The sequence below is a fragment of the Psittacula echo genome (genome assembly GCF_963264785.1).
Source record: "Psittacula echo genome assembly, chromosome: 19".
Lineage (NCBI taxonomy): Eukaryota > Metazoa > Chordata > Aves > Psittaciformes > Psittacidae > Psittacula > Psittacula echo.
In genome coordinates, this window is record NC_137755.1 from 5,936,660 (window position 1) to 5,950,654 (window position 13,995).

At 51.6% G+C, this 13,995-nt stretch overlaps 1 protein-coding gene across 1 annotated transcript in view; it reads left to right on the forward strand.

The window, feature by feature from the left end:
• LOC308228605 (olfactory receptor 14C36-like) overlaps positions 1-13,995 on the forward strand; it is a gene marked incomplete at both ends in the record, with an annotated part of 74,484 nt that overhangs the window by 40,771 nt on the left and 19,718 nt on the right. The window contains one exon of the mRNA XM_080631977.1: positions 3,156-3,647. Within this exon, the coding sequence (XP_080488103.1) occupies positions 3,156-3,647 (492 nt within the window). The remainder of the gene's footprint in view (positions 1-3,155; positions 3,648-13,995) is intronic.

Here is a 13,995-nt window from a genome sequence, read left to right on the forward strand (position 1 = left end):
ACCTGGCATCACTGATAGCAACTGATGCCTGATGCCTCTGAGCGCTTACAAGAATATTCCCAACGATATTATCTTGTCTCTATATCAGCCTGCACGTATCTTTGGCCTGTCTCTATAACTTGCATGTAACTTTGACCAGCCCTGTAATACCAACTGTCACCAGAGATTTGCACCCAGACAGGTCACTCCTGGCCCCAGTCAATGTTAATGCTGAGACAAAGCTCCCTCATGTAGGTGCCTTTTCAAGGAAGACCTGACCAGAGGCAGGAGGAATCCTACCTCCTGTGGGTTTGTGGTGTTCATGGGAGGGAGCTGAGTCCCCTTCCAGTTAGGAGGAGATGCCTCAACTAACCAGGGTGAATCCACTCCATCAGCAAGGGTAAAGGAGATTCCAGCCTGTCCTTGCCTGGCTGTCCTAATGATGGGACAAGAAACAGGCTGCCCACAGAAGTGGTTGTGTCACCATTCCTGGAGGCCTTTAAAAGACATGGAGATGTGGCACTTGTTGACATGGATCAGAGGTGGACTTGACAGTTTTTGGTTGATAGCTAGAGTTGATCTTCAGTGTCTTTTTGAATCTAAACGATTCTGTAATTCTGATAAACTTTGTTTACACCAAATTCCATCTCTCAGCAGAGAAATGACGCTGCAGGAAGGCAGTGTGTCTCCCAGCTGAGGGAGGGAACATCAGTACATGCTTCATGCTCTTAACCATGGGGTTCCTCTGGAGCCCCAGGGAGACCTGGGGGGAGCCCTGGAGGGAGCCCAGTGGGGCAGAGGCAGAGCCACCTCGGCTGGGCCTCTCCTGATGAGCTGGGACCAAGGGGAGACCTGCGAGCCTCAGAAAGCTTAAAGGCACTTGGCAGGGGAGGATGCTGAGAGCTCCCTGCAGGAGAAACCTTCCCAGCCCTGTGCATGGTAAGGCTCTGGGTGCAGGGCAATGCAGCTGCAGTTCCTGGAGGGATCTCCTCAAGCTGCTGCCTCGGACAGGCCATGGGATCTGTCAGGAGGACTCTCTTGGTTTCTCTGTGTAGATAAGGAGGAGGATGTGCTGCAGAGCAGGGCTTCTCTCTGCACCATGCGAGGGACAGGACAAGGCAGGTCCCTTTTCCCGGGGCTGGCTGCATGGTGTGAATGTGGGTGTGCAGCCATGGATGCCCAGTGCTGTCACAGTATCACAGTATGTTAGAGATTGGAAGGGACCTCAAAAGATCATCTAGTCCAATCCCCCTGTCGGAACAGGAACATCTAGATAAGGTTACATAGGAATGTGTCCAGGCGGGTTTTGAATGTCTCCAGAGAAGGAGACTCCACAACCTCCCTGGGCAGCCTGTTCCAGTGTTCCGTCACCCTCACTGAGAAGAAGTTTCTTCTCAAGTTTAAGTGGAACCTCTTGTGTTCCAGTTTGTACCCATTACCCCTTGTCCTATCATTGTTTGCCACTGAGAAGAGCCTGGCTCCATCCTCGTGACACTCCCCCTTCATATATTTATATACACTAATAAGGTCACCCCTCAGTGTCCTCTTCTCCAAACTATAGAGACCCAGCTCCCTCAGCCTTTCCTCATAAGGGAGATGCTCCACTCCCTTAATCATCTTAGTTGCCCTGCGCTGGACTCTCTCCAGCAGGTCCCTGTCCAGATGCAGGACTCTACACTTTCCCTTGTTATATTTCATCAAGTCCTGCTCAACTCTCCAGCCTGTCCAGAGCTCGCTGGATGGCAGCACAGCCTTCTGGCGTGTCAGCCACTCCTCCCAGCTTAGTGTCATCAGCAAACTTGCTGACAGTACACTCAATTCCCTCATCTAAATCATTGATGAATATATTAAATAATACTGGTCCCAGTACTGACCCTTGAGGCACTCCACTAGATACAGGCCTCCAACTAGACTCCGCCCCATAGACTACAACTCTCTGGCTTCTGTCCTTCAGCCAGTTTGCAGTCCACCTCACTACCTGATCATCCAGACCACACTTCCTCAATTTAGCTATGAGGATGCTGTGGGAGACTGTGTCAAATGCTTTGCTGAAGTCAAGGTAGACCACATCCACCGCTCTGCCATCATCCATCCACAATGTTATTTCCTCATAAAAGGCTATGAGGTTGGTCAAGCATGACTTCCCCTTGGTAAAGCCATGTTGACTGCCCCTCATAACCTTCTTATCCTTGACATGCCTTAAGATGGCATCAAGGATAAGGTGTTCCATCACTTTCCCAGGGATGGAGGTGAGGCTGACCGGTCTATAGTTACCCAGGTCCTCCTTCTTGCCCTTTTTGAAGACTGGAGTGACATTTGCTTTCCTCCAGTCCTCAGGCACCTCTCCTGTTTCCCAAGACTTGGTAAAGATGATGGAGAGTGGCCTAGCAATGACTTCCCCACAGACAGCTGAGCCCTTTTGTCTCTCCCATGCTCAGACTCTTCACAGTTGCCTTCAAAAACTTAATTAGGAATTTTATCCCTAATAGAGTCAGTCTTCAGATGTGACACTGGGAAAACAAACAAAAAAACCAACCTCAGACACAATCATGACGAAGTCACACTGAGCCTCTCCTATGCAGACCGAAAGTGTCCAGAGTCGTGAGTGTGTAAATTGAACTTCTGTATCTGACATCCCTCCTGTCCTAACCTGTCACTGTCTTTTTCTCCTCTGACAGTGCCCCATGCCCAGAGGCAGCAGATGTCCAACGGCAGCTCCATCACCCACTTCCTCCTCCTGCCATTCGCAGACAGGCGGGAGCTGCAGCTCTGGCACTTCTGGCTCTTCCTGGGCATCTTCCTGGCTGCGCTCCTGGGCAACGGCCTCATCATCACCAGCACAGCCTGCGACCAGCACCTCCACACCCCCATGTACTTCTTCCTCCTTAACCTCTCTCTGCTGGACCTGGGCTGCATCTCCACCACTGTCCCCAAATCCATGGCCAATTCCCTGTGGGACACCAGGGCCGTCTCCTACACAGGTTGTGCTGCACAGGCCTTTTTCTTTCTCTTTTTCATGTCAGCCGAGTTTTCCCTCCTCACTGTCATGTCCTACGACCGCTACGTGGCCATCTGCAAGCCCCTGCACTACGGGAGCCTCCTGGGCAGCAGAGCTTGTGTCCACATGGCAGCAGCTGCCTGAGGCGCTGGGTTTCTCACTGCCCTGCTGCACACAGCCAATACATTTTCACTCCCCCTCTGCCGAGGCAATGCTGTGGAGCAGTTCTTCTGTGAAATCCCCCAGATCCTCAAGCTCTCCTGCTCACATTCCTACCTCAGGGGAGTTGGGCTTCATGTGCTTGGTTTCTGTTTGGCACTTGGCTGTTTTGTGTTCATTGTGGGGTCCTATGTGCAGATCTTCAGGGCTGTGCTGAGGATCCCCTCTGAGCAGGGACGCCACAAAGCCTTTTCCACGTGCCTCCCTCACCTGGCCGTGCTCTCCCTCTTTGTCAGCACTGCTACCTTTGGCTATTTGAAGCCCCTCTCCATCTCCTCCCCATCCTTGAATCTGGTGGTGTCAGTGCTGTACTCGGTGGTGCCTCCAGCAGTGAACCCCCTCATCTACAGCCTGAGGAACCAGGAGCTCAAGGATGCTGTGAGGAAGCTGGTGACTGGATGTGTTTCAGCAGCCATGTACTGCTTGCTTTACCCTGGAAAGGGCTGCCAGTGTAGGTCATGATAGGCCACGTCTGAGTTTCTTTCTTTACATTTGGTTTCCTGTTTCAATTTGTAGTTATGTTGTCTTCATAGAAATGTCAGTTTTCATCTCCAGCTTAACTAGCCACCCATGTTGTGTGACCCACAGACTTTGTGTCAGTGGGGTTCTTTCATTGTATTTAAGGGAAATAAATGATCCTGCAGCAACTTCTTCTCTGTGATATGTGCTCACATGGCAGGAATGAAGGGGAATGAAATCAGCTTTCTGGCTGCTCCAGCTCTGGGGTGGCTGCTCTGTGCCTGGAGCAGGAAGAGCTCTTGAGGAGCCCAAGGGCCAGGGCTGTTGTGCTGGTGTGGGGAGATGGGATGGCATGGGGGGGCTGCAGAGCTCTCAGGGTGTCCTGGGCAGGAGAGCAGGGGACACAGGGGTCCCTGCAGAGGACTCCCCTGCAATGGCCCAGGCTGGGGCTGCCTGGCTGGGAGCAGCCCATGGGAAAGAACTGGGTGGGCAGGAGCTGGACAGGAGGCAGCGTGTGCCCTGGCAGCAAGGGAGGACAGCAGCATGGCGGGCTGTATGACCAGGAGCACGGCAGGAGAACAAGGGAAGGGATGCTCTGGAATACTCCATCCAGGTTTCAGATCCCCAGTTCAGGAACGCTATTGGCAAGCAGGAGCGGGTTTAGCAATTGGCCCTCAGGACAGGTGGGGACTGGAGCACGGTGCCTGTGGGGAGAGGCTGGGGGAGCTGGGCTTGTCCAGCCTGGAGAAGGGAAGGCTGATGGGGACCTGAGATCTTGGGAAGGGAAGGCTGTTGGGGACTGGCTGCCTGTACCAGCAAGGAGGACATGGAGAATACAGAGCCAGGCTCCTGACAATGGTGCCTGGTGTGAAAACAAAAGGCAATGGGGGAGAGTGACAGAGGAGAGGTTCAGGCAGGACAGAAGGAAACCTTGTTCCCATAGGCTCAGGCAAGTGCTGCATCAGGTCACCCAGAGAGGCTGTGCAGGCTCTGGCCTTGGGGATTTCCAACTCAGACTGAATCAAGCCTTGAACCACCAGCCGTGACCCTGTTCCGGAGCGGTTGGACTTGAGACCTTCTGGGGTCCCTTCCAAACACTGTTCTCTTATGATCCTACAAAGATGGGTTTATGAAGGGCCCTGAAGTTGCTCTGAGGGCTGGAGCACGTCTCTGATGATGACAGCTGAGAGAGCTGAGGGTGCTGAGCCTGGAGAAGGCTGCAGAGAGACATCCTAGCAATCTGCCCATACTTAGACAGGGCCTACAAGAAATCTGGAGAGGGGCTTTCTGCAAGTGTGTGCAGTGACAGGACAAGGGGGAATGGCTTCAGCTGAAAAAAAGGCAGATTTAGCTTGGACATTAGGAGGAAGTTCTTCTCTGTGAGGGTGCTGAGGAGCTGGCACAGGGTGCTCAGAGAAGATGTGGCTGCCCCATCCCTGGCAGTGTTCAAGGCCAGGTTGGATGGGAGTCAGGTTTGCTCTGAAGCTGTGCTTTGCCCAGCTCTGACGTTCACAAGGGATGTCAGATGAAATCCCAGAATCATTTCATTTGAAAAGACCCTTGAGAACATCGAGTCCAGCCATTAACTGCTGTGCTCTAAGGGCTGGAGCACGTCTCCGATGAAGGCAGGCTGAGAGAGATGGGGGTGTTCCGCCTGGAGAAGAGAAGGTTCCAGGGAGACATCTTAGCATCTGCCCATAGCTAACCAGGGCCTATGAGAAATCTGGAGAGGGGCTTTTTAGAAGGGTGTGCAGTGACAGGACGAGGGGCAATAGATTTAAGCTGAAAAAAGGGAGATTTAGCTTGGACATTTGGAGGAATTTTTTTCTATTTGAGAGTGGTGGGACACTGGCACAGGGTGCACAGAGGATCCGTGGCTGCCTCATTCCTGGCAGTGTTCATGTTGGTTGGGAGTCATGTTATGTGTGAAACAGTGCTTTGTCCAGCTCTAACGTTCACAAGGGATGTCAGATGAAATCCAGATTGATTGTAAAGTCCTCTACATGTACTCATGACTCCGATGAGTCTGGTCTGCGCAAGAGAGGCTCAGCAAGGCCTTAGACTCTTTGACTGTGTTATTTATTTACTGGCATAGCACTGCTGAGGTTTGTGAGGGTTTTTTTTGAGGGGGTGTTATAAAACATTCTCTGTATGACTGAAAACCTGAAGAGTACTGAAATAGGGAGAAGTCCTCAGCTTTTTGCAGATTAGTGCAGAGGCAGGAGAGCTGCAGTGTCCATCAGACCTTTCCCATCTGCCCTGTGCTGAAACTCCCACTGCCTGCAAGGTGCCTTCACACACAAATTGCTCTTAAGAACCCCCACAAAAACCTGTCCCGTGCTGAGAGCAGGGCAGCACGGTTTAAAGGGACAGAACACGGAGGTCTCATGGGGAGAAGCAAAGGACTGTGCCCAGCAGAGCATGGCCAGCAGCCACCTCCAGTGCCAGGCACCAAGAGAGCTGCCTGAACGCACCCTCCCCAGGCCCGGGCTGCCCTTTCCCCCCACTCCCTGCCCATGTCTCTGCTGCCTGGAGCTGTCCCTGCCAGGAGCTGCTGCTCTGGGCCCAGCTCTGCTCCCTCTCAGTGCTCCCAGAGCCCATCCCATGGGCTGTGTGCTCAGCTCTGCCCTGCACACCCCTCCCGGCAGCAGGGCTCTGCCCAGGGGCAGCTCTGCCTCTGCAGGAACCTCACACCTGGCACCCCATGGATCCATCAATGGTGAATGGAGAAACATGGTCACCCCCTGAGGAAAGCCTTGAGAGCTTCTTAACTCTTCAGTGAGTTACTGGTGGCAATGAGCAGTGTGCAGGGAGGTGAGGGAGGGTGGAGGGAAGTCAGCAAGAAGCAAGGTGATGGTTCAGGGCTTTAACCAATCCTTACAAGCAGGATGGAGCCCAGCAATGGAGAGCAGTTGATGTCTGTAGGTGGAGGAGGAGTAGGTGTTCCTGGAGTGTGGCTGCAGAGCCTGGACAAAGCAGAGGCTGTCTGAGAAGTTTCCCTCATGGGAACATGCCTCAGCGTGGCACATGGGGAATGCCCACTGCTGGGGGTGCCTGAACACTGCTCCTCATGCCCCATGAGCCGACCTGCCTGTCTGCCTCTCCTGCACTACCCAAACTTGCCTGGAATGCAGGATCCATCCCTGAGCCTGGAGAATGCAGGAACCTCCTGCAGTGAGAGAGGGTGCTACAGGCAAGAAGCTGTCCCAAATGAGGTGCCATGTCCCCTGAACATGGGGTACCTTGCACCCAAGGACACCACCTTTACTTCTGGCTTTTGCCAGGAAGTTCTCAATCCAGACCATTGGCTTTTCCCACTGCTCTCCCATGGTGCTTAGTTCTCTATCCTGATGGCATCACCCATTCCTCTAGAAGCCTCCTGTAGATGGCCTTGCTGAGGGATATTCACTCCACCTACTGAATTGACACTATAGTAGCAGCCTACAACTACTTGAAATGTGGCTTCAGAGATGATGGAAGTTTTCTTGCTAGCAGGAAGAGAAGGAAACCTCTGCAAAGTGCCATTTAGAAGGTTCAGACTCAAAGTTAGGAAAGAGAAATGTCTCTCAAATGTGGAGTTGTGGTGCAAGAAGTCACCCAGAGGGAGTCTGGCTCAGCCCATGGCTTTGTGTTTCAAGGAGCAGACAGCGATGGGTGCAGAGATGTGACTGAAGGTGCAGAAATGCCAGGTGAGAGCCAGGTGGGAAAGCAAGATGGGTGTCAACAGCCTGAAGGGAAAGAGGTGCAGGCATGGGCCAGTGCAGGACAGCCTGCAGCAGAGATGAGTGAGGATTCTGGCAAGGCTGAAAGGCCCAAAAGAACAAAAGGTCTCTGTTGCCCTGGGCTATGGCAGTTGCCTCTTTCATCAAGGCCTTTGAGGAGAACTTTCATTCTCAGGATTTCAGGCTCTTCTTCTCCAAGGGCTGTGGTCAGGGCTTGGCCTTTCTGCTTCATCAAACAAACCAAAGGTTTTCTCACCACCAGATACCTGCATCTTGTCTCCCAGGAGTCACAGCCTCCAGTTACTTGTTTTAACGAGTCCCTGGGGAGGCTTTGTCAGTAACAGCCCTCAGTGGGGTCCATTAATGCTGAAGGGCCTTGGGGTTTTGTTTCTGACTTGGACTTCTTGAAAGGTTTCCTCAGTCTCCTCTCAGCACCTGAGGTTCATGGACTCAGGCAAAATACACCATGGGGCTCATTAAAACCTTTGGGATTTGAGCACATTTTAGGATTCCGAGTGCAGGAAGATTGCAAAGGGCAACGGATAAAAGTTATTTTGAGGGGTTTTTTTTCTCTACTTTTCAGTTTAGAAATTTCTGTGACTTGTGGAATGCCTGGCACAGGGATCACTAGAACCTGCCAGCACCCCTCCTGCCGCCTTCCGCAATGCTCGGGGGGCTTGCGCGGGCCTGGCCAGAGCCAGGCAGGTCCCCTTGAGCTGAGCTCCCAGGGACAGCACCAGCAGCTGCACTGCCCAGGGGCTGCTCCTGCCCTGACACCTTCTCAGCACCTCTGACACCAGCAGCTCCTGCACACAGAAGGCTCCTGCTTCGCCCCCAGCACCTCTGCAGGCAGAGCTCAGCTCCAAGCACATGAACAAGCCCAGCGCCTCCTCCTCACCCAGCCCCTGCTCCTACAGCTGGGATGGCACCAGCACATCTCCTGACAGCTTCTCCTCCCTTTAGAGCACGCACCCACAATGTGTTTCAAGGCAACACTAAAACAGGATGGCAAAGTCAAAGAACATGTACCTGGATGCGCAGGGCAGCCACGGGAGATGCAGCCTCCCGAGGGAGGGGTCTCCTCTGCACTGGTTCCTGCAGGGCTCTGGCTTCTTCAATAGCCCACGCTCAGCGTGGGGGCCCCATCACAATGGGCGTCTCCACAGCAACCACCACAGCTTTGTGATGGCGGCAGCATCGTGCCCATGGCACTGGGCACCCAGGGGTGTTTCGGGAGTGGACATGGGGGGACCAGCCTCTGCCCTCTGCTGCCAGAGCCGTAGGTTCAGTCTCAGTAAAAGACAAACCTCAAGCCCTGCAGCAGCCACACTGAGCTCCCCTGCACACAGCACGCTCGCAGCATCCTTCATCCCACAACCCCAGAAGAAAGGGATGGCTCCATCCCGCCAAGTGCTTCCTTTTACTTCAATCCGCATAGAAAACAAACCAGATTCCTATGTTCCCTACACTGTGCGCTATTTACTGTGAGCACAAATCCCACTGACTCAATAATGCAGTCCTATGGCCAGACCCGATAGGGCAGACTGCCAGGGCCAGCCCCCACCCTCCCCCAGCCCCAGACAAGACCCCCCCGCAAAATAGCAACCCTCAGTTGTAGACTGAGAATCAGAGTAACAACAGGAAAGGTAAAATCTTCTATCGCTAAAATCACTATGAAGAGCTGTACAGCAAACTTTGCTGCTGTAGAGCTGTTGTGGTTTAAAAGGGACAGAGCATAAAACTAGACAGGAGAAAGGGTAATTCTAACCAGCAGTGATGCCCAATGCAATTGCTCAGTACCCACTGAGCGATACCCAGCCTGACCCAATCCCATCCCTTCAGGGTGACTCCCCCAGTTTCTATCCTGGGCATGACATGCTGTGGGATGGAATACCCCTTTGGCTAGTTTGGGTCAGGTGTCCTGTCTGCTTCCTCCTGGCTATTTGTGCCCCTCCTCACTGCAGAGCATGAGAGACTGAAAAGTCCTTGATCAGGGTAAGTGCTACTGAGCAACAACGAAAGCATCAGTGTGTTACAAACGTTATTGCCAGAATATAGGCAGAACACAGCACTGCACCAGCTACAGGAAAGAGAATTAATTCTATCCCAGCCAAAACACCACCCAGGGGGCTGGGAGCTCAACCCCGATGTCAGCACCAGCCCTGCTGCCTGACCAAGGGATGGGAGCTCAGCCCTGAGGCCAGCACCAGCCTCGCTGCCTGACCAGGCAGCCTTGAAACCCTTCACACCAAAGAACTGCTCCAGTTCCCAAGACAAGCCAGGGCTGCAGCAACCGGACGAACTGTGGGTGCCCCTGGAACAGGGACTCCCAGGCAGAAGATAGAAGATCCCCATGAGCCCTTGGGCCATCATGTAGGGTTGATGCACCTGGGGATGCTGGCGCTGCCAGTGCAGAAGGTCCCTCCTCTTGGATGCTGCCCAAGGATGCTGCAGGTGCTGCTTTGGGAAGTTCTCAGAGTCGTCTCTGCACAGTGACTGCCGTGGGGAGTCACTGCATGCAATATAAGCAGTGGGAGCGGTGATGTCATAGTGCATGGCAGGTGACGTCACAGTGTGTGGCAGGTGATGTTGTTAGAGGAAGGTGAAATTTTCTGAAACCATTCTAACGGTGATTATATTTGAAAAGTTTGCAGTTTGCAAAGAAAGCCTTTGTATATATGTTAAAATTTTGTAACTTTGCTGTTCTGTATTTTAGACACTATTCCAGTAAGCGATTGTGTTTAGAAATCATAAATCAATAAAGAAGCTTCATACACTGAATGCTGCAATTGTGCTGGTTTGTATCCTAGCTACTTTATAACTAAACACTACAATGGTGACTTTAGGAATAGAAACAAATATAACCTTGTAAAATAAAGGAAATGTAGAAAAGAATATACTGAGAAACTCCAACTTAGCAGAACCAAAGATTAGGCCTGAACCACATACCAAAGGAAGATAAAAGAATGCTGTATCCACATAATGGTTGGGACTTGTCCAAAGAACAAGGTAAAAAGAGGACAGAGTGAGGAAGACTCCTTACTTCATCAGGACGACCACCAGACGACCACCAGAGGGGGCCGCGCAAGCGCAGGAGAGGCTGATGTCGTAAGGGACTGATGAAGTAATCCCTGATACCTATTGCGAAACTTCTAACTTATAAATTGCGAACGCGATGTGACGGGGTTAGAACCAGATTTGGGTGCGTACCCCTGGTTCTCGGCGCCTTAATAAAGCACCTCATATAACCATTCCGATGGGTATGTGTTTGTCCTGACGCTAACAATGTCACAGTGTGTCAGAGCAGCCCTCCTGTCTGTCCAGGCACCAAGACGGGAACCAGGATAGGAGCTGCTCTTGCCTCCTCCACCCATAGCTTGTGTTCCAAGGAGCAGTTGTCATCTCCCAGCACCTCTGGTGAAGGGTTCCGTGGGGTTCCGTGGCCTTGCACACCTGAACATGGGGTGTTCCAGAATCAGCCACCCCTGTGGTCCCATATCTCCATGGTCATTGTGATGTCTGTGTCCCCATGGTCCCCATGTGACCCACCATGTCCCTATGGGCACCCTGTCCCCAGCACATCCCTGTGGTCACTGTGTTATAACCTTACAGCTTAATCTAACAATAGTGTGTGTGCCTTTAGCATAGTAGAATAGACCAAACTGTTCTAACTTACTCACTTGTAGAGAGAAAGGAATGTTTGGCTGCTGGGGGAAGGAACATCATGGGACTGATAACAACTAAGGAGACAGTAAATAAGACCAAGGATGCCAGCCTTCAAGACAGCAGAGTGGCACCCAGCGTGGAGTGAGACTGGAACAGAGCAGAAGCAAGGACATACCAACTCCTAACTGGGCACTTGGGCCTTGCGAGCATGTGCAAGCACTGAGGTCATTCAGTAAACACAGTGAGGAAGACTATCGGTGCCCACCAAAGACCCCCACTCAGCAAGAAAGCACATGCGTAACTAGGATGCAAGTATTATAACTAGTTCGTAGAAAAGCTGTGAATATGCATGACTATGCTAAATACAGAGCTGCTGTTGGCAAGTACGGGTATGCTCATCTTTGTGAAACGATTCATGCGTGCGCCCAGCGCTGCAATAAAGAATGCTGCTTTCTGAAACTCCAAATTGAGCCTTAGAGAGTTTCTCTGACCGACTTTGATGGTAGCAATTTGTCTCCGGAACAGGGACGCTCAGCTGTGTTTCCCACAGATTCGGAGAGTCCCTGGGACCTTCACGCCAGCATCAGGGGAGTTTGCCTGAAAGGAATCCCAGCTCCCAGAACCAATCTCTAGACATCAGTGAGACCCTGATTTCATTTCTTTAAAAAGCCATCCTTTTTGGTCCTTTTCCACGTAAGGCACAGAGGGACGCCCTGTGCAATGAATGAAACGTAGTTTAGTTTTGTTTGTCTGGACTTTGGTATTTGGTGGAGGTCAGGATCATGGGTACCACTGCCTCCAAAGGGGGGATTCCGGAAAGGTCTCCCTTGGGTTGCATTTTGCAACAATCCTGGTGGAGGACAGGACCACTGCCTCCACAAAGGGGTTGAAGAAACCCCATTGGGTTGCATTTCACAACACTGGAAACAAATCGGTGAACCCCCGGGGGGTTCGGTCACTGGGGAGACTTTGGAACAAAGTGGTGGACCCCTGAGGGGTTTGGTTACTTGGGAGACTCTGGTAAAATACTGTCGTCATTGGTGGATGTTAGTCTTGAGATGAGAAGGAAAGTGGGATGAAGCAGCTTATGCATGTGTTTCACTTTGAGATATCATCTGGAATGACAAGGGGATTGCAGTTTTAATTTTGCACTCCAGGACCTGTTAGTATTGTCCTTGGAGAAAGACAGCAAGATTTGCTTAAACACTGTTGCTCTTTGTGCACCATAGGGCGACTATGCACTAAACATTCAAGGAAAGCAGAGGAGGATTCGGAATTGATGGTAGCCCCCTGGAGAAGGGGTACTGTGAATAATGGGGCTGAAGGTGTTGACAATGAGAATCAAGCACAAGCACCAGCACAGGCACCAGAGATTATGGGGGGAGGGGGGGAGGCGGCAGTGGGCTGAAGGATTTTGCTCTTCAGCAGAACAATCTAGGGGAAAATTAGGGGAAACTCTGATTACACCTTTAAGTCAAGCTGTGTGTAATGATGGTCTACTCATTATGAAGATTCCCTTTACCATTATAGATTTGAAGAGTTGGAAACAAGTGGCTAGTAATTATGCATCATGCTTTCCAGAGTGTTGACATGTCAAGGATAAGAGGGTTATGAGGGGCAGTCAACATGGCTTTACCAAGGGGAAGTCATGCTTGACCAACCTCATAGCCTTTTATGAGGAAATAACATTGTGGATGGATGATGGCAGAGCGGTGGATGTGGTCTACCTTGACTTCAGCAAAGCATTTGACACAGTCTCCCACAGCATCCTCATAGCTAAATTGAGGAAGTGTGGTCTGGATGATCAGGTAGTGAGGTGGACTGCAAACTGGCTGAAGGACAGAAGCCAGAGAGTTGTAGTCTATGGGGCGGAGTCTAGTTGGAGGCCTGTATCTAGTGGAGTGCCTCAAGGGTCAGTACTGGGACCAGTATTATTTAATATATTCATCAATGATTTAGATGAGGGAATTGAGTGTACTGTCAGCAAGTTTGCTGATGACACTAAGCTGGAAGGAGTGGCTGACACGCCAGAAGGCTGTGCTGCCATCCAGCGAGCTCTGGACAGGCTGGAGAGTTGGGCAGGGAGAAACTTGATGAAATATAACAAGGGAAAGTGTAGAGTCCTGCATCTGGGCAGGAACAACCCCAGGTTCCAATATAGGTTGGGGAACGACCTGTTAGAGAGTAGTGTAGGGGAGAGGGACCTGGGGGTCCTAGTGGATGGCAGGATGACCATGAGCCAACACTGTGCCCTTGTGGCCAAGAAGGCCAATGGCATCCTGGGGTGTATTAGAAGGGGGGTGGTCAGTAGGTCGAGAGAGGTTCTCCTGCCCCTCTACTCTGCCCTGGTGAGACGACATCTGGAATATTGTGTCCAGTTCTGGGCCCCTCAGTCCAAGAAGGACAGGGATCTGCTGGAGAGAGTCCAGCGCAGGGCAACTAAGATGATTAAGGGAGTGGAGCATCTCCCTTATGAGGAAAGGCTGAGGGAGCTGGGTCTCTATAGTTTGGAGAAGAGGACACTGAGGGGTGACCTTATTAGTGTATATAAATATATGAAGGGGGAGTGTCACGAGGATGGAGCCAGGCTCTTCTCAGTGGCAAACAATGATAGGACAAGGGGTAATGGGTACAAACTGGAACACAAGAGGTTCCACTTAAACTTAAGAAACTTCTTCCCAGTGAGGGTGACGGAACACTGGAACAGGCTGCCCAGGGAGGTTGTGGAGTCTCCTTCTCTGGAGACATTCAAAACCCGCCTGGACACATTCCTATGTAACCTTATCTAGATGTTCCTGTTCCGGCAGGGGGATTGGACTAGATGATCTTTTGAGGTCCCTTCCAATCTCTAACATACTGTGATACTGTGATACTGTGAAATATAATTATTCGTATGGCTCAGACCGCAGTAGAACAACAAATAACAGCAGGCACAGCAACAGGTTCAGTGAA